The sequence below is a fragment of the Chiloscyllium punctatum genome, chromosome 7, assembly GCF_047496795.1.
Source record: "Chiloscyllium punctatum isolate Juve2018m chromosome 7, sChiPun1.3, whole genome shotgun sequence".
In the NCBI taxonomy this organism is placed as follows: domain Eukaryota; kingdom Metazoa; phylum Chordata; class Chondrichthyes; order Orectolobiformes; family Hemiscylliidae; genus Chiloscyllium; species Chiloscyllium punctatum.
The window spans coordinates 135,198,852-135,220,126 of NC_092745.1; the positions used below are offsets into that span (position 1 = coordinate 135,198,852).

Here is a 21,275-nt window from a genome sequence, read left to right on the forward strand (position 1 = left end):
AAGTGGGAAGTTGAGTGTGGACCCTGTGGAGATCGGAGAGGTGCTAAACGAACATTTCTCATCGGTGTTTTCTCAGGAAAAGGAGAATATTGTTGAGGAGAAAAATGAGGTACGAGATATTAGACTAGAAAGGATCAAGGTTAGTTATGAACAGGTGTTATCAGTTCTAGAAGGAGTGAAAGTAGACAAGTCCCCTGGGCCAGATGGGATTTATCTGAGGATTCTCTGGGAAGCTAGGGAGGAGATAGCAGAGCTTTTGGCTTTGATATTTGAGTCTACACGTTTGGTACCAGAGGACTGGAGAATTGCAAATGTTGTGCCCTTATTCAAGAAGGGCAGTGGAGATGACCCAGGTAATTATAGACCAGTGAGCCTTACATCTGTTGTAGGAAAGGTTTTGGAAAGGATTATAAGAGAGTAGATTTATAATCATCTGGCAAGCAACAATTTGATTTCAGATAGTCAACATGGTTTCATCAAGGGCAGGTCGTGTCTCACAAACCTCATTGAGTTTTTTGAGAAGGTGACCAAGCATGTAGATGAGGGTAGGGCAGTTGATGAGCTGTATATGGACTTCAGTAAAGCCTTTGATAAGGTTCCACATGGTAGGCTGTTGGAGAAAATGCAGAGGCATGGGATTGAGGGTGATTTAGCAGTTTGGATTAGAAACTGGCTTTCTGAAAGAAGGCAGCAAGTGGTGGTTGATGGAAAATATTCAGCCTGGAGTTCGGTTACTAGTGGTGTGCCACAAGGGTCTGTTTTGGGACCACTGCTGTTTGGCGTTTTTATAAATGACTTAGACACAGGCAAAGGATGGATTAGTAAGTTTGCAGATGAGACTAAAGTTGGTGGAGTAGTGGTCAGTGTGGAAGAATATTACAGGTTGTAGAGGGACTTGGATAAACTGCAGAATTGGGCTGAGAGATGGAAAATGGAGTTCAATGCAGCTAAATGTGAGGTGATGCACTTTGGGAAGAATGACAAGAAGGCAGAATACTGGGACAATGGACAGATTGTTGGTGGTGTGGATGTGCAGAGGGATCTTGGAGTCCATGTACATAGATCCCTGAAAGTTCCACCCAGGTGGATAGTGCTGTTAAAAAGGCATACGGTGTGTTAGGTTTCATTGGTAGAGGGATTGAGTTCTGGAGCCACAATATCATGCTGCAACTATACAAAACGCTAGTACGCTCACATTTGGAATATTGTGTACAGTTCTGGTCGCCATATTTCAGGAAGGATGTGGAAGCATTGGAAAAAGGTGCAGAGGAGATTTACCAGGATGTTGCCTGGTCTGGAGGGAAGGTCTTATGACGAAAGGCTGAGAGACTTAGGTCTGTTCTCATTAGAAAGAAGAAGGTTAAGAGGGGATTTAATAGAGACATCCAAGATGATCAGAGGATTAGATAGCATGGACAGTGAGTCTTTTTCCTAGGATGATGACTTCAGTGTGTACGAGGGGGCAGAACGACAAATTGAGACGTGATAGATTTAAGACAGATGTCAGAGGCAGGTTCTTTACTCAGAGAGTGGTAAGGGTGTGGAATGCACTACCTGCTAATGTAGTTAACTCAGCCACATTAGGGAGATTGAAACAATCCTTGGATAAGCACATGGATGATGATGGGAAAGTGTAGAGGGATGAGCTGAGAATAGTTCACAGGTCGGCGCAACATCGAGGGCCGAAGGGCCTGTTCTGCACTGTATTGTTGTATGTTCTTCTGTTTCTGTTATTTTTCACTTTTCACCTTTGAACAGAGTCAAAGCAGGAACGAGTTTCTCAGGAGAAATTGAGTGGAAATCTGAAGTTCTCTCTACAACAGAAACATGAGACTCCCAGTAACAGAAACACTTCAGACTGAGATTGATGGTTCCATTGGGGAAGAGTATTGACAGCGAAGAGACTCAGGGTATAATCTGATTGAAATCTCAGCACAGACTCAATGGGCTGAGTGTCCAGTGTCCAGTGTCCTCTGGACTGTTCCTGAGGATCATCTTATCCGGAAGAGGATTGGGTGATTTGATTCAGGGCTTAAAAATCGACGTTTCGGGCATAAGCCCTTCTCCTTTGATGCTACCTGACCTGCCGCGCTTTTCCAGCAACACATTTTTCAGCTCTGATCCCCAGTATCTACAGTCCTCACTTTCTCCTGATTTGATTCAGGCATGACCTGTGACATTTGTAAATTAGAAGCACCTCACCTTGCTCTGTCTGAACACAAAAGGGCAATTTTGAAATTTCGGAATGATTTTGCGTGGAATTAGAATGGATGGGATTTGATTCTGCACACACAGAGTGAGCAGGAATTCAGCCCGAGTGCTGTCTGGCAGATTGATTTCATCCATGTGCTCCGATAATTTCCAACTATTTCCTGCTCCCTTGCAGAATACTCTGCAGTCAGCGATGTCTCGATCATATACCAACCGCAAACTGCAATCAAACCCTCACAGGGACAGACACACAATCCACTCAGCTCCATTCTCCAGCCTCGGCCAGGGAGAGGAATGAGACTAAATACCAGCAGCAGCAGGAAATGGGTTCTCCCACGTTACAGTGTCTCGTCTGGTTACCATAAACTTCCAGCCGATTGGAGCAGGGAAGCTACTGTTTCGTAAATAGAAAGAGGTTTGAAGTGAAGCTTTAAATAACCTTTGACCCAGTCCCGGCTGCCTGGACTTGAATAGATACACCATCAAATAGAATGCCAACACAAGTAGCAACTTGCTCACAGCTTCACAACAGCCAGACACAGGCTCAACCCATCAGGGAAATGACAGTGAATTCCTCTTCCTGCAGCATTTACCCAACAAAACAAACTCAGTCAAAATCACTCGTAAGTCACAAGGACCATTCAATTCATTTCTGCACATCTGAGGGAGTGCCACTTTGTCAGAGTGTCATCGGGTCAGTGCTGAGGGAGCGCGCACTGTCAGAGGGTCAGTGCTGAGGGAGCGCACACTGTCAGAGGGTCAGTGCTGAGGGAGTGCTGCGCTGTCAGAGGGTCAGTACTGAGGGAGTGCTGCACTGTCGGAGGGTCAGTGCTGAGGCAGGGCCACACTGGTGGAGGGTCAGTGCTGAGGGAGCGCGCACTGTCAGAGGGTCAGTGCTGAGGGAGTGCCGCACTGTCAGAGGGTCAGTGCTGAGGGAGTGCCGCACTGTCGGAGGGTCAGTGCTGAGGGAGTGCCGCACTGTCGGAGGGACAGTGCTGAGGGAGTGCCGCACTGTCAGAGGGTCAGTGCTGAGGGAGTGCCGCACTGTCAGAGGGTCAGTACTGAGGGAGCGCCGCACTGTCAGAGGGTCAGTGCTGAGGGAGTGCCGCACTGTCAGAGGGTCAGTGCTGAGGGAGTACTGCACTGTCAGAGGGTCAGTGCTGAGGGAGTGCCGCACTGTCACAGATATCAGGCCTGAGAGGAGCAGTTGAAACAAAACCCGCATTTCCTCGGAGGTCAGGGGTAGAATTGTGAAGAGTTCTCTAGAGGCCTGTCCAGTGCTGGACTGTGATCGATTGGGTGATCTGGTTGTCATTATTTTGTTGTTTATTTGGGGCGTTGCATTTCACATGTTCCTGGCCACTGTGCCCCATAATACCAGCCCATGTGGAATTGTTTCATTCTTATCTCTCAGGATAAGCTGACTCCCATTGTCCATCGCATCATTGTGTTCATCACCCCCCAGTGTCCATCCCCTCCCTCTGTCCATCACCTCCCTCTGTCCACCACCTCCCATTGTCCATCCCCTCCCTCTGTCCATCCCCTCCCTCTGTCCATCCCCTCCCTCTGTCCATCCCCTCCATCTGTCCATCCCCTCCCTCTGTCCATCACCCCCCTCTGTCCACCATCCCCCTCTGTCCACCACCCCCCTCTGTCCATCACCCCCCTCTGTCCACCACCCCCCTCTGTCCACACTCCCCTTCCACCCACATCTCCCCTACATTCACTGAGCCATTCCTACAAATCCCTCAATAGTTCCGGTTTCCAACAGGGATCTGGTTGCAGTTCCTGCCCCCGTTCAGACTCTGTCCCGATGACACTGGGAACCAGAGACTGTTGAAACATATCATGTGACAGAGAGAAAATCCAATCAAATCACCACTTACCACAGGACCCGCTCTTCCTGTCAATCCCATTGGCCCAGTTGGACCTCGCATTGCAATCTGGAGAGAACACACAAACATATTAACAATGAGGAGAGTCTGAGGGAGAGACAGGTTCAGAGGATCTGAGGGAGAAAGAGAGCTAGAGAGAGTTTGAGTGAGAGAGAGAGAGAGTTAGAGAGAGAGAGTTAGATCGGGGCTGAGGGAGAGGCTGAGAGTTAGAGAAGGTCTGAGACAGAGCGTGAGAGTTAGACAGGGTCTGAGAGAGAATTGGAGAGATGGAGTGTGTTTTAGATAGAGTGAGAGCATGTAAGAGAAAGGGGAGGAGAAAGGGGAGGAGAGAGAGAGTTTGTTTGCTGTGGTCTGGTGTTGGCTTACCCTGGCCTGCTGTAGAATCGCCTGAGCTTGGGCTTCCTGAGCTGATATCACTGGCCCCTTCTCACCACTCGAACCATAACGGAACTGCACACAACAGAGACACATAATCACCTCAAACTACACGCCATGGTACAAATTAATCACAAGTGCATGTGTAAATTGAGGATTTACTCTGGCCTGAAGGTATTACCTTGGACAGTCACTCTGAGGATAGCACTCATTCTGCATTTCCTGTTAGCCACCATCCATGACCGCTGCATAATCGTTGCCCATAAAACTAACAACCCAGCTGAGAGAAACCACAACAAAAACAATTCACGCTCACACGATAGAGAGACACCACTCCCAGTGATTGCACAGAATGGAGGAAAGAGGCAAAATCTTCCAATTAGGCCCGAACTGAGGCAGCATTTCATCACGAGCAGCAGCGACATGTGTCTGGCTCTCTGTCCTGAAAGCAGTTGCAGGAGCAATGGGAGAGTGAAGGTGGCACAATCGAGTCGGGTCAATGGAGTTTCTTGCTGCAGTTTGAAAAGGAGATGGAGCAAATTCGGGAAAATGGGAAGTGGGCTGGAATTGAGTCACCATCTGATTGATTGGGCTGAATGGTTCCTGGTTCTCTCACCCATTTCACCCTCACAGTGCCAGTCTCAAACCTGCTAGCCCAGTGGTGTCCATCCTGTCTGTGTTTATCCGGAGTGAGAGGATCCTGTGACTCGTTGGGAAGGATCCCTGTCCCAGGGCCTTAAACTCTGGATTCAAGCCCCACTCAGGCACTTGCCAGCTGGGGGTGAGGAAGGAGTGTTGGTAATACAGCCTTACAGGCCCAGTGACCATCTGCAAACCCTTTCGATGACCAAGCTGCAGGCAGTAAGAGTGTTGGGGATTCCTGGTCAGCTAGGCCTGGCTGACAGTTCCAGTCCTCAGGTCCAGGTGACAGGGAAGCAATCTCCTCAAGGGGCCAATCTGTGATGGGAATGGACACAAACATGTGTTTTATCCGACCCTTCCCCACTCTGTGAGAGAAACAGAGTTCTGCAGGTGTAATCTTCTATCGGTGAGAGTCTAACAACAGCACTGGATTATAACCAAGTCCCAATAGAGCCTTTAATGATTTACTCCAATCATTGCTCAGCTTTCTGTATGAAATCTCAGTGTCATGAAGAAGGGTGGGGGGGGGACTGAGGTATTTCCAAACAGTAACAACAGTGAATAAACATGCACAGGGGCGTGGGACTGGATTGATGAATAGCATGGACTCAAAGGGTTGAGTGGCCACTGTCAGTTCACAGATCTTCACAAGCTGTGGTTTCAATTTGAGGTTCAGGATACGGCAGGAACGTTTTTAATTGTTCATTCCATACAAACCATTCCTCTGACTGCGAGGCTTCCAAACGATTATGTAACATCATTGATACAAGACCAAAAGGAAGGCCTGTTGAAGGATGCTGTTCTGGATCCAGCTGGTACTTCCCACAAAGCCATCCTAACCCTCCAGGAACTGACTGAGTCCACCTATCCTTCATCAGTCAGACTTTTACAGTGGCCTCAACAGAATCCTCAAATAATACAGGCCATTCAGGCAATTGTACCCATGCTGGCTCTTTGAAAGAATTATTCCTGACTTCAGTGAAAAGCTTTCTCTTTCCCAGTGTTTCCCTGGTTCCTGTGTGAAAGTTCTGATTGAATCTGCTCCCACTGCCCTTTCAGGCAGCACCTTCCAGACCCCAACAACTCACTGTGTAAAACAATCCCCCTCACGGGCTTTTCCCTATTCCCTTCAGTCAGTGAGCCAGCCTCCTGCCAGGATTTATTAAAACTTGGAGATCTGGGTGCAGTTTGTAAAGGATTAGTTTATAAACAATCAGCCCTACCTTCTCCACATCTGGAATCTAACAGCAGTAACACTGAGGCAGGTTTCAATACTCCTTGGACTGAGATAAAAATGAAACTGTCTCTTCTTCATGAAATACTTTCCAAACTATCTCAGTGTTGTCTGGGAATTTATCCACCGGGCATTCACTCCCCTCCTCCACATCATTGATGTAAGTTGTAAAAGGTTTAGGTCCCAGCACAGAGCCCTGGGGGATTGCATTCACCACATCCTGACAAGCAGCAAAGACCCATCTCTTCATAGTCTCTGTTTTCTGTCAGCTGGCCAGTCTTCTATCCATGGTAATCTGTTACCCCCTACACCATAAGCTTTTATTTTCTGTCATAGCCTTTGATGTAGCACCCTGAATTGTCTCCTAGAAGAGGAGGTAGTGTAGTTGTAATGTCACTGGATGAGCAACACAGAACCCTGGGATAACGTTCTGGGGACATGGATGCAAATCCTACCATAAATGGTGAAATGTGAATTCAATAAAATATCTGGAATGGAAAATTCTGGCCTTACGATGGCCATGAACTTACTGCTGCTTACTGTAAAACCCCTCGGGTTCAGTAATTCCCATTAGGGGAGGAAACTGCTGTCCTTACCTGGTCATACCTGTTTGTGACTCCAGACCAATTGGAATGGGTTTGACTCTTAATTGCCATCTGGGCAATTAGGGATGGGTAATAAATGCTGGATAATAAAACAGATGTTGAGTCAATTTGGAATTTCAAGACTGAATTTGATTACTGTTTAGGGTAATCAGGATCACACAGAAACAAGGTGGGATAGTTAGGGATGACCAAATGCAGCTGAATGGTTTCCCACTTTCTGAAGGGAATCTATAATTCTGTTGATAAAAGCCATGGATCTAGTCTACTTCTTTGAACAGGCTTATTCAGTCCTTCCATCCACAAAGGCTCATGTGTTTGACCTGATGGGTGCAATAGTCTCTGAGAGAGAGGGTGAGGGTGGGGGGAACTGCAGAGACTCTCTGCAGGATGCTCAAACCTTCTGGCTGACCTCAACTCTGGCATCGTGGAGCTTGTGCTGTTTCTAATTTCACTAAAGACCTCATAAGAAGAATCAACAAGCAACTGGATTGAGTTATTCTAAACAATAATCTCTTTGCCACACTCCATTTGCTGAGGCACAAAGATCGCAAGCAAAACAGAAAATGCTGGAAAAACTCAGCAGTTCTGTCAGCATCAGCGAAGAGAAAACAGAGTTAATATTTTAGGTCCCAGTGACCCTTCCTCAGAACTGATAATACTTTAGAAAAGGTGGAATATATGCTGGAGATGGTATATACGCTGAAGGTGATATATATGTTGAAGGTGGTGTATATGCTGAAGATAGTGTATACATTGAAGGTGGTATATATGCTGAAGATGGCATATATGCAGAAAATCATATATATGCTGAAGGTGGTATATATGTTGAAGGCGGTAAAAACAAGGACTGCAGAGCTCTACTCCTGAAGAAGGGCTTTTGCCCGAAACGTCAATTTTCCTGCTCCTCGGATGCTGCCTGACCTGCTGTGCTTTTCCAGCACCACTCTAATCCAGACTCTATATGTTGAAGGTTGTATATATGCTAAAGGTGGTACATATGCTGAAGGTGGTATATACGCTGAAGGTGCTTTATATGTTGAAGGTGATATATATATTGAAGGTAGCATATATGCTGAAGATGGTATATACATTAAAGATGGTATATATGCTGTTCCCTGGCCAATATCTCTGTCTCAGTTGTGCTGCAGTGCTCCAGTGAAGCTCAGTGTAAGCTGGAAGAACAGCATCTCATTTTCCACTTGGGAACTCTACAGCCTTCCGGACTCCATATCATTTTCAAAACGTTTAGGGCCTGAGCACCTTCTCCCATGTTCCTCCCCAAAACCCCACACCCCAGAGCCTGTCATGATAAGGGCTACTATTAGCAGAGCCAACCCACTCCCACTCACTAATGCTCCCTGTTATCAGCTTCTCCTCTCTCTAGTTCACCATTACCAATCCCTTTGTCTGCTGACTCACTGTCCGCGCTCTCTGGGCTCCAAGTCAACCAAGCGTTTATTTCTCTCTGCACCCCCCACCCCCCCCCACCCCAGCCCATCCCCTGTCTTCAGTATAAATACTGAAGTATACTTTATAGATACATCAGTTCTGCAGAAGAGACACTGAACAAAATATTAACTCTATTTCTCTCTCCACAGATGCTGAGTTTCTCCAGCAAATCTGACAGAGTGAGTTTGATGGAGTAAATCAAGAGAAAGTGTTTCCAGGGGCAGGAGGGTGAGGGAGCAGAGGGAGACAGGTTGAAGGGAAAAGCCCAGGGGGAGAGGGGAGGGGGATTGTTTTACACAGTGAGTTGTTGGGGTCTGGAAGGTGCTGCCTGAAAGGGCAGTGGGAGCAGATTCAATCAGAACTTTCACACAGGAACTGGGGGGGGGAATGGAGGGAAGGGTGACCTACTTTGGACAGTTTTTTTTCAAAGATCTAGCATGGGTTTGATGGGCTAAAAGACCTCATTCTGTGCTGTTGGATTTCATAATTCCTCATTGACTTTACAGTTCCACTGAAGCCTGAACAAAATTTAAAATCCAAAATGGCAGCCAGCCAGAGAGAGAGTGTGGAACATACCGGTAACATTAGCATTGTGCCTGGAGGACCAGGCAATCCGTCTGCTCCAGGAAGACCAGCTCGACCAGGCGGACCCTGTGAGAGACAGAGAGACATTTAATCCATTTTTCAGGTGGGTTTAATGTAGCAAGGAACATCAGGGGCTGAGAGTGGGGGAGGGAGGGAATAGCAGAGAATCTCAGCCCTCAGGGAAATGGCTACATAATTTCCAACATTCCTGCATTCCTGTTGAATATGAAAATTCACTTTTCTCTTGCCACGGGGGCTTCACTCTGCGTCTGGTGATCATTCAATCAAACAAAATGACAACTTCTCCCTACCCTAACAGTTCACACACTCCTATCTGTTACTCGGGACAATTAAATCCAGCAGTCTCACGTTTAACATGCCCTCAACTTTATCAGATCACAGACTGAAAAATAAACCACTTACATTCACGCAGCACCCAAATCTACCTCAGGAGCTAACAATACGTTTCACAGTAAACAAAGTCACAAAGTCAGTGACAAAGCAGCTACCATTCACATAGTAAGCCAGAAACATGGAACTGATCTTAGGATCGAGGTACAGTTCCCATCACAGCAGATAGTAGAATGTTAATACAATAAACATAAGCATCTAAAACCCATCAGGTCACTAATGTCATTCAGGGAAGGAAACTGTCAGCCTTACCTGGTTTGGCCTACATGTGACTCCAGACCCACAGCAATGTGGTTTGTTCTGAACTGGTCTCTGAAATGGCTCGAGGAAGGTATATCATTGTATGAAACAAATCATAATTTACTGAAAAGCATTGAATCTGGACGGATCACCTGGCATCGAAACTGAAAAAGACAACAGCAGAAACAGCCCTGTTGGCCCTGCACAGTCCCCCTCACTAACATCTGGGGGTTCGTGCCAACATTGGGAGAGATGTCTCACAGACTAGTCAATTAACAGCCTGACACAGTCATTCTCACGGAATCATACCCTACAGACAATGTCCCAGACCCCACCATCACCATCCCACTGACAGGACGGACCCAGCAGAGGGGGCAGCACAGTGGAGTACAGTCGGGAGGGAGTTGCTCTGGGAGTCCTCACTCCAAACCCCAGGAACCCTCATGGCTCCAGGTTAAACATGGGCATGGAAACCTCCTGCTGATTCCTGCATACCCTCCTCCCTTGGCTGATGAATCAGTACCCTTCCACGTTGAACAACACTTGGAGGAAGCACTGAGGGGGACAAGGACACAGAATATACTCTGGGGGGGGGGGTGGGGGATTTCACTGTCCCATCACCAAGAGTGGATCAGCAGCAGCATTACTGATCGAGCTGGTCAGGTCCTAAAGGACACTGCTGCTAGACTGGGTCTGCAGCAGGTGGTGAAGGAACCAACAAGAGGGAAAAGCATACTCGACCTCATCCTTACCAACCTGCCTGCTGCAGATGCATCTGTCTATGACAATATCCTTCCTGTAACTAAACACAATACTCTAAGTGTGGCCGAACCAAAGTCTCATAATGCAGCAACGTGACATCCTGACTCTTATACTCAGTTCCTTGACCAATAAAGGCAAGTATGCCTACGCCTCCTTTTACCACCCTATCTACTTGCATGGCCAATTTCAGGGAGCTATGTACTTGAACCCCAAGATCCTTCTGTACATCAATGCAGTTCAGAGTCCTGCCAGTAGCTATATACTTTTCATTAACATTTGATCTCCCAAAGTGCAGGCCCGCGCACTTACCCAGATTAAACTCCATCTGCCATTTCTTCTCCCATATCTGCAAATGATCTATATCCCACTGTATCCTTTGACAACCTTCTATACTATACTCAGCTCCATCGATCCTTGTATTGTCTGCAAACTTACTAACTTAGCCACCTATCTTGTCATCTAAGTCATTTATATACATCACAAACAGCAGAGGTCCTAGGACGGATCCCTGCAGAACACAATTAGTCACGGACCTCCAGCCTCAAAAACACCCTTCTACCATGACACTCTGTCTTCTATGATTAGTGGTGCTGGAAGAGCACAGCAATTCAGGCAGCATCCGAGGAGCAGCGAAATCGATGTTTCGGGTAAAAGCCCTTCTCCTTGGATGCTGCCTGAACTGCTGTGCTCTTCCAGCACCACTAATCGAGAATCTGGTTTCCAGCATCTGCAGTCATTGTTGTTACCACTGTGTTCTATATGTAAACCAATTCTGAATTCATGCAGCCAGGTTACCATGGACCCCATGCATCTAAATCTTCTGGATGCGCCAGCATAAGGGACCTTGTTGAAAGCCTCACTAAAATCCATGTAAACAATCCACTGCTCTACCCTCATCGATCACCTTTGTCACCTTCTCGAAAAATTAAATCAAGTTAGTAAGACATGACCTGTCCTGCACAAAGCCGTACTGACTGCCCTAATTAGGCCATGCTTTTCCAAATACATGTCAATCTTATCCCGAAGAATCCTCTCCAATAGCTTCCGACTACCAATGTGAGCCTCAAAAGTCGACAGTTTCCTGGATTATCCCCATTTCCCATTTATTAAACGGAGGAACAACATTAACTACCTGCCATTCCTCTGGGATCTCTCCAGTGGCTGGTGAGGACACAAGGATCTTGGTCAAGGCCCCAGCAATCTCCTCTCAATTTGACAATGTGGAAAATTGCCCCAGTATGTCCAGTACATAAGGAATAGGACAAATCCCATTGTCTCTCGACTTTTAAATTGGGTGCCTGCACATTTCCTCCACTTCACCTGATGAAGGGGCAGCAATCCGAAGGCTTGTAATTTCAAATAAACCTGTTGGATTACAACCTGGAGTCATGTGACTTCGGACTTTGTCCACCCTGGTCCAACACCAGCACCTCCAGGACATCTCTGCAGGAGTTCCTCATGGGAATATCCAAGGCCCAACCATCTTCAGTAGATTCATCAATGACCTTCCCTCCTTCAGAAGGTCAGAACTGGGGATATTCGCCAATGATTCCACAGTGTTCAGCTCCATTGATGACTCCTCAGACACTGAAGAAGTCCATGTTCAAATGCAACAAGATCTGGACCATATCCAGGCTTGGGCTAATAGGTGACATGTAACACTGACACCAAACAAATGCCAGGCTATGACCATCTCCAATAAGCAACAATCTAATTACTGCCCCTTGACATTCAACCGAGTTACCATCATTGAATCCACCACTATCAACGAACCTCGTAATTACCATTGACCAGAAAATCAATTGGACTCACCACACAAACACAGTAACTGCAAAGAAAGTCAGTCAGTACTGAGGGAGTGCAGCACTGTCAGGGGGTCAGTGCTCAGGGAGTGCCGCACTGTCAGAGGGTCAATACTGAGGGAGTGCAGCAATGTCAGAGGGTCAGTGCTGAGGGAGTGCCGCACTGTCAGAGGGTCAGTACTGAGGGAGTGCAGCACTGTCAGGGGGTCAGTGCTCAGGGATGCCGCACTGTCAGAGGGTCAATACTGAGGGAGTGCAGCAATGTCAGAGGGTCAGTGCTGAGGGAGTGTCACACTGTCAGAGGGTCAGTGCTGAGGGAGTGCTGCACTGTCAGAGGGTCAGTGCTGAGGGAGTGCTGCACTGTTTGATGTCCCATCTTTCAATATGTTTTAAATCAGTTATTCCGTTTGCGTTGTGGCATTGATTTAAATCTCTCCAGTTGCTCTATTCTGAATTGCTAGCATTTTTCTGCTGTTTCCTCCCAAATATTTGCCCTTTGCTGTGTGACTATTCACTGCACGTATCTGCCACATTGCAGTAGTCGCCTCCATTCTAACATATTTGACTGGGTGGAAGTTGCCCTTGAGCTCCTGATACAGTGAAATGGGCTTTGGAAATGTAAATTGCCACTTTTTAACAATTTGCAATTCACCAACTGGGAGTGTGCAGCCATTTTGTATCATGGACCAATATTTATTGACCATCAAATAAATGGTCAGATTAGTGTTTGAAGAGATTTATTTGGAGTGGATTGGACAGTGATTTTCTGTGATCGAGCTGGGTATAAAACCCAAGCTCACAGTGAGTTGTTGGAGTGAGAGCACAGCCTGAGTGTTGGAGAGAAGGAATCTGTGATCTGTGAGTCATGTTGACTTACTGGGTTTAACGTGAAAGGAAAGCAAATAATGTTTGACAAACGTTAAATTCTGGGCAATTCTGACAGGCTGGAATGCCATCTGCAAAAGTGCAGCATTCTGCCAGTGAGGAATGTTTCTGACTGTGCATTTTAATAACCTTCAAACATCTGGTTTGTGTGAACGTGGTATGGTAATGTAAGTCAAAGAATTCCTTCTTTTTCTCTCTCTCCCTCAATCAACAGTAAAAGGTTCCTCCAGGGAACCTTGAATAATTTTCTTTTATGTGCATCAACAGCGGTGAGTGTATGTAGTAGGGGCTGACTTTCCACATGACCATCCGAAAGCTTCCCTCTGTCCCAGCTCCTTCGTCTCTATGTGAAGGAGTCACTCCGTTAAAAATCCATCAATGCTGAGGGTCTTTTCAGGCAGCAGGTTTGGATTATTCATCAGCTGTGAGTTTTGAAGAGGTTTTGCTTTCACAAAGGGGTGTTTGCACATTCCACAGTTTCCCGATTTTAAACCCCAAATGTAAATTTATGTCAAACTTCAACCAGACCATTCAGAAAGAAATTCAGTTTTTATTGACATCAACTTTTTCAATCCCTTAAGAAATATTAAGGCTTCAAACTTAGAAAGATCAATTCTAGTCTAACGGTTTCAAGACAGCATTTTCACTTGTTGATGTTTATTTGTGAGTTGTGACTTACCCTCTGACCTGGATCGCCTGAGGGACCTGGAGGGCCAGTCAAACCAGCAGAACCTGGGAGACCCTAAACCAAGGCAAGAAAATCTGATGTAATGCATGACTGTGAAACCTATTAGAGAACTGTGTCTAGTTCAGTCTGTACAGGCGTCAATACTGCCATAAGGGACAGGAACAGGGGAAAATACAACAGCACACATCCATGCCACTGGTCCCAGACTATCCTTCCAAGTCCCACATTTCCCCATCACCACCTACCTCCCTGTGGGAGTGAGTCCTGCATTCCCCCCCTCACCCTGGGGGAGTGAGTCCCAGACTCTCCCCCTCTCTGTGGCAGTGAGTCCCAGACTCTCCCCCTCTCTGTGGGAGTGAGTCCCAGACTCTTCCCCTCTCTGTGGGAGTGAGTCCCAGACTCTTCCCCTCTCTGTGGCAGTGAGTCCCAGACTCTCCCCTTCTCTGTGGGAGTGAGTCCCAGACTCTCCCCCTCTCTGTGGGAGTGAGTCCCAGACTCTCCCCTTCTCTGTGGCAGTGAGTCCCATACTCTTCCCCTCTCTGGGGGAGCGAGTCCCAGACTCTTCCCCTCTCTGTGGGAACGAGTCCCAGACTCTCCCCCTCTCTGTGGCAGTGAGTCCCAGACTCTTCCCTTCTCTGGGGGAGTGAGTCCCAGACTCTTCCCCTCTCTGTGGGAACGAGTCCCAGACTCTCCCCTTCTCTGTGGGAGCGAGTCCCAGACTCTCCCCTTCTCTGTGGGAGCGAGTCCCAGACTCTTCCCCTCTCTGTGGCAGTGAGTCCCACAGTCTCCCCTTCTCTGTGGGAGTGAGTCCCATAGTCTCTCCCTCTCTATCACACCTGTCCACCAACATTCAGTCTCAGCCCATTCCCCATCCCTTAATTGCCTTAGATCAAAACCCTGTTGACGCCAGCCTTAAATCAGTGAGCTGACAGATATTCACTGCCCTCTGGGGGAGAGAATGCTAAAGATTCACAACCTATTGGATAGCAGGCTGGGAGTAGTCATGTTCCACATGGATCAGTGATTGAATCCTGGCTATTCCCAATCTGCCTCCATCACTTTGATGTGAATTTGTTGCAAACACAGATGAGGAGGGAGTGTGAGTTGTGAGGAGGATGTACAAAGACACACAAAGGGGATTTGGAGAAGCTCACTGAGTGAGCGGACATTTAGCAGATGGAACACAATGTGGAGAAATGGGAGGTTCTCAGCCTGACAGGAAAATCAGAAATACAGAGCTTTCCCTAAATAGTGAGAGGCTGGGAAGTGAGGAAGTTCCAAGGCACTCGGATGTCCTTGTTCAGGAATTACTGAAAGGTAGCGTGCAGGGACAGCAAGGAAGGAATGCAACAAATGATGTGTTAGCCTTTATTCCTGGAGAGTTGGTGTATCACAGTAACACTGTCTCACTGTAATTAGTTCAAGGGTTGGTGGAAATATATTTGGAGCATGATGAGCAGAGTTGTGCTCCTCACAGTGCAACTGATTATACAGTGGGGATTGTGGAGTGTGAAGTGAACATACAGTCGGAGTAATTATAGAACAGGGAATAATTATACAGTGGGAATGATTAGACAGTGCCCATAAAATAAACTGCAGGAGTGACACACCAGGTGGGGTTAGCTTCCATAGAATCAAACAACTTCAAACATTCAGTCTGTGTTTCTCTCTCCACAGACACTACCAGCCCTACTGAGTTTCTCCAGCACTTTGTGTTTGTTTCAGATTTCCAACACCCTCAGTGTTTTGTTTTTGCAGGAGATAGTATTTCCAGTCAGGGACAGTGAAGCTGACAGGATGATTGTACCGAGGGGGGAGGTGTACAGATGGGGGTGATTCTGTTGGCTGGTAGGAGCTCAGAGCTGGACAGTCTAATTACTGAAGTTAGGCATCGATGTAGCAAAGGTAAATTTGTATTAATGGAAGATTAGTATTAATGGAAGATTAGTATTAATTGATTAGTATTAATGAATTAGTATTAATGGAAGATTTTCACCATAACACGGACTTGGAGAAATAGACAAGCACTTACAGAAAGGTTATGAATTTCTAAAATACGTTCAGAATAATTTTCTTCAGCAATATGTTGTAGATGTGACAAGTCATATTGGATCCATTTATGATTTAATTTAATCTAGATGTTTGTGAGCATTTGTCAAATAGTGATCATAACATAATCTAGTTTCATTTTGAATTGAAATAAGACAGACTTTAAATGGGATGAGGTTGAGACTGTCCACAAGAAACTGGGAAGCTCTGCTGATTGGGAAAAAAACCAAGGAACAGTGCAGGGTGTTCAAAGAAACATTTAATGTCATCCAGAAGCAGTTTGTAACAATAACAAGAAAAAGATCTACCTCACACAAAAAAACAGCCATAGACATCAGAGCAGGTAAGGGACAGCATAAAGGTAAAAGGGAGCGTTTGTAAAAACATAACTAACAGTCCAGATCCCAAAGAATGTGACAAAGACCAACAAAAGGTGACAAAGCTGCTTATAACAGTGGCTAAAAATTATCATTGAGGGAAACTTGCAATTGACATAAAAGATAATAAGAAGAGATTTGATAACTATTTAAAAGGAAACCAGCTGGTTCAGAGTACACCTGACCCATTGAAGGCTGAGAGTGGGGATATCGTCAGTGACTAGGGGAAAATGGCAGACATGATGAAGAATTATTTTGCTTCAGGATTTACAGCAGGAGATGGAGGAGAGCTTGCTGGAAGTTCCAAAGAAATTACCAGAGGATCAGGGACAGGGTCCAAATAAAACTAGCTGAAGTTTTATCATCAATAACAGGGAAATTAATAGAACTGAAGATTGACATATCCCAGAACCCAATGGTTTCCATCCAGTGATGTTAAAGGGGGTCGGAGAGTACATTGCTGATCCCCAAACTATAATCCTTCCGAGCTCCTCAGATTCAGGAGTTACACCTCTGGATTAGAAACCAGTTGTACCTCTGGACTGGAAATTTGCTCATGTCCCTCCATTCTTTCTGAAGGGTAACAGAGAGAAACCACGGAATTACAGAATAATTCACCTCACATTTGAGGTGGGGAAATTGTTGGAAACTATAATCAAGTTTAGAGAAACTGATCATTTCAAAAGACTTGTGCTTATTAGGGAGAGTCAGCCTGGAATCATGAAGAGCAAGTCATGTCTGATAAATCTCGCAGAGTTTTTTGAAGAGGAACAAAAGTGACAAACAGAGGTAAGTCAATGGATGCTGTTCCTTTTGGCTTCCAGGAGGTTTTTGTTAAAGTCCCACATGAGAAACCGTTAGCTGAGGTAGAATCCCACAAAATTGAGGGTGAATCACTGACATGGGATGGAAATTCAGTGAGTAGCAGGAAACAGAATTGGAATGATGGGTAAGCATTCACATTGGCAGGATGTGACCAGTGATATCCCACAGGGAACTGTGTGGGGCATCAGTTATTCACAATATTCATTAACGACTTGGATAATGGCATTAAAAGTGAAATATCCAAATTTGCTGATGACACAAAATTGGGTAACATTGCAAACAGTGTTGACAACAACATAAAATTACAACAGGCTATTGATAGATTGGATGAATGGACTAAGCTGTGGCAGATGGATTTTAATAAAAACAACTGTGAGGTTATCCACTTCAAACCAAAAGGGTCTTTTTTTAAAAAAGGCATAAAGTTAAATAGAGTGAATGTCCAATAAAATGGGGAGGTGGGGAAGTCAGTCACATAGATCTTTCAGATATCACAAACAGATGTAGAAAGTAGTCAAGAAGGTGAATGGAATGCTGGCCTTCAGACAGAAAGAGCTCCAGTGGAGGGATGCAGATGTACGCTGCAGTTACACAAAACCCTCGCTAGACCCCACTTAGAGTACCAAGTGAGCAGATTGGGGCATTTCATCTTAGGAAGGAAGTTTTGTCCCTGGAGTGAATCAGCACAGATTCACATGGATCTGTGCTGGACTTGAGGGGTTAAATTATGAAGAAAGGTTAGACAAATCAGACCTTTATTCTCTCAAATGTTGAAGTTTAAAGGGTGATTGAGTTGAAGTCTTCAGGATATTAACAGGGGAAGACAGAGTAGATAAAGATAAACTATTTCCACTGGGTGAGGTTTTTCAAAGCAGGGATTTAGTGTGGGCCAAGGATTCAGGAGAGATATTAGGAAGCAGTTCCACACACAAAGAGAGGGAAAAGTTTGGAACTCTCTTCCACAAATAACAGTCGGTGCTAATTCAGTTGTTAAACATAGACAAGTTTTTATGAAGCAAGGGTATTAAGGGATATAGGCCCAAGGCAGGTATGTGGAGTTCAGCTATAGGAAAGATATACTTTTATCGAATGGTGTAGCAGGCTTGAGGGGCTGAATGGCCTACTGCTATTCCTATGTTCCCATTATGGGGATAGATTACACAGGGAAAGGGATAGTACAGTGGGCGGGTAAACAATGGGAGTGATTAGACAGTGGGAGTGATTATGTGAGAGGGGCTTTTAGACAGTGGGGGATTACGTGTGGGAATGATTGTACAGGAAGGATGGTGTTTATACAATGAGGGTGATTATATCGTTGTGGGGGGGAGGGGGAGGGGGCGGAGGTTAAGATTTCTGCCTTTATCTTTGATTATTTAAAAATTGGGGACTGGAATGACAGAACTGGTTTAAACCTGGTGTTTTAAAGGGTTACAGTGAGTTAGCTGGCAGTCACAGTGAGTTATCCTGGAAGAATTGGAGTGTTTGCAGATGAGCTGGAGCCAAGGGCTTCACAGATGGAGCTTTGAGTGGCAACTGGGAGTTTATTGGCCTATGGACTAGTGAGCAGTTATTGATGTTATCAGCGATTAAAACCTTTTACCCACCCACAGCCAATGTGATCAATGGTCAGGTGATTGAATAATGTTACAGAGGATTGTTTTGATCCCTATCAGCTCAGGAAATGTCTCTCTGTTCTCCAAAGTCAAAACCTGAAAAAAAACACAGCTTCTCACTTTTTCAGCAGTTGTACCTGTGACTTTTAATTTGATAAATCAGACAGCAATCAAGCTTTTTTTATCTCTTGCAAACCAGTGGAAGTATCCAAAAAATAGACAACTCAACAGTAATGTCCTCACTTGCGTAAGACCCACACGGGTCACTGCAGCAACCTGTGACCAGGAATCACTGAACTGCCTGTCAGATTCCCTCTGTCCATACCCTATTGTCGTGTCTGTTTGTGTGAGTGTGTGAACATATGTGTGCACGTGTATGTCTACTTTGTTTGCACGTGTGTGTAAGTGAATCTGTGTGAAATTGTCTGTACATGTGATTATGTGTGTGAATGTTTGCACGTGTGTGATGGTGTGTGCACATGTATATATACACATGTGCCAGGGGAGAGTCAGGATTTGAGTTGTAATTTGTAGTGCTGTCAGTCAATAGTTTCTAGCCATTTACTTGTAGGTTGAGTCTAATTATTTATGCTAAATAGTAATTCTGTGTAATCTGGACCATGTTTTCCGTCCACATGGATCTGAAGGGCAAGTACATTGGGGAATTCGATTATTTATTTGAAAATCTTTACTCTGTTTGATTGGAAGTAATGGGGCTTGATTTTCACTGCACTATCCAAATACCATGTCTGGGATGATTCGAAATCGGGGCAATTTACAGCAAGGGGGTTAACTATATAGAGGTGAGGTAATTATATATTGAGGGTATAATTATACAGAGGGAGGGTAATTATAAGATGGGGAGAATTATCCAGAAGAAGATGTTATATCTGTTGGGGAGAGTGCACCCTAAATCAGATTTTGTTATTCATAGAGTTGTACCAAATGTTAGTGTATTGTTTAAGGTCCAGTCAGTTTTCCCATTTCCCTGACTTTCAGACCCAGGTTGACCAGGTTTTTGCACTAAAGCAGAATCACCATTTACTGTGAATAATTAGGCTCTAACTAGAGGTAAACAGATAGCACCTATCAATATACAACACTACACCCCCGACAAACTCCCGCTTACACACAGAGTAAACAGGTTTTCGACAGAAGCAGAGGAACTGAAATGTTAGTTCAGTTTTTGTTTCCCGATCCCAGTGTTGGGATGAACCTTCTAGCCTGTCTCTGCAGGAACATAAACAGCTTGTGAGGACTTGAGGATTTTTAAAAAGTTGTAACAATAGAAGCAAGGTGACAGATCCCGTGGTGGGAGAGCACTTTGGTGACAGTGATCACAGCTGCCTCACACTAACCATAGCCATGGAGAGGGAAAGGAGCAGTTACCATGGGATAATATTTAATTGTGTAAAAAGAAATTATGACGCTAACAAACAGGAGTTGGGAAGCACAGACTGGGAGCAATTGTTCCACAGAAAGGGCACAGCAGACATGTGCAGACTATTTAAGGAGAAGTTGTTGCAAGTGATGCACAAATTTGTTCCTCTGAGACAGGTAAGAAGGGGAACCTTGGATGACGAGAACAGAGGAGCTTCTCGTCAAAAGGAAGAAGGCAGCTTATGTAAGGTGGAGGAAGCAAGGATCTAGCACAGCTTTAGAGGATTACAGGCTTGCTAGAAAGGAGCTCAGAAATGGACTGAGGAGAGCCAGGAGGGGACACGAAAAAGGCTTGGCAAGAAGGATTAGGGAGAACGCAAAGGCATTTTACTCATACATGAGGAATAAGATCAGGGAGAAGGTAGGGCTGGTCAGGGATAGCATAGGGAATTTGTGCGTGGACTCTGAGCAGATAGGGGAAGGCCTAAATGAGTTTTTTGCTTCGGTTTTCATTAAGGAAAGAGACCTTGTTGTGATTGAGAACTTCGAGGAGCTGGGAAACAGGCTTGAACAGATCAAGATTAATGAAGTTGATGTGCTGGAAATTTTGGCAAACACTAAAATTGATAAGTTCCCAGGACCAGACCAGATTTATCCTAGGTTGCTCCGGGAAGCAAGAAAGGAGGTTGCTAAGCCTCTGGCAAAGATTTTTGCTTCCTCACATTCCAGGGGAGCCGTACCAGAGGATTGGAGGGAGGCGAATGTTGTTCGTCTATTCAAGAAGGGGAATAGGGAAATTCCTGGCAATTACAGACCAGTCAGTCTTACGTCTGTAGTCAGCAAGGTTTTGGAAAGAATTCTGAGGGATAGGATTCATGACTATTTGGAAAAGCATAGTGTGATTAAAGGCAGTCAGCATGGCTTTGTGAGGGGCAGGTCATGCCTAACTAATCTTATTGAGTTCTTTGAGGAGGCGGCGAGACAAGTCGATGAAGGTTGAGCCACGGATGTGGTGTATATGGATTTCAGCATGGCATTTGATAGGGTTCCCCATGGTAGGCTCATTCATAAAGTCAGGAAGTATAGGATACAGGGAGATTTGACTATCTGGATTCAGAATTGGCTGGTTTACAGAAGGCAGAGAGTGGTTGTAGGTGGAAAGTATTCTGCCTGGAGGACAGTGTTGAGTGGTGTCCCACAGAGCTCTGTTCTTGGGCCTCTGCTGTTTGTAGTTTTTATAAATGACT

At 45.5% G+C, this 21,275-nt stretch overlaps 1 protein-coding gene across 7 annotated transcripts in view; it reads right to left on the minus strand.

The window, feature by feature from the left end:
* Positions 1-21,275, minus strand: part of col11a1a (collagen, type XI, alpha 1a) — a 444,140-nt gene that overhangs the window by 212,886 nt on the left and 209,979 nt on the right. For all 7 annotated transcript variants that reach the window (XM_072574917.1, XM_072574914.1, XM_072574912.1 and 4 more), the window contains 4 exons: positions 13,776-13,838; positions 8,988-9,062; positions 4,473-4,556; positions 4,098-4,154 (listed from right to left, as the gene is read on the minus strand). In XM_072574917.1, the coding sequence (XP_072431018.1) occupies positions 4,098-4,154; positions 4,473-4,556; positions 8,988-9,062; positions 13,776-13,838 (279 nt within the window). The remainder of the gene's footprint in view (positions 1-4,097; positions 4,155-4,472; positions 4,557-8,987; positions 9,063-13,775; positions 13,839-21,275) is intronic.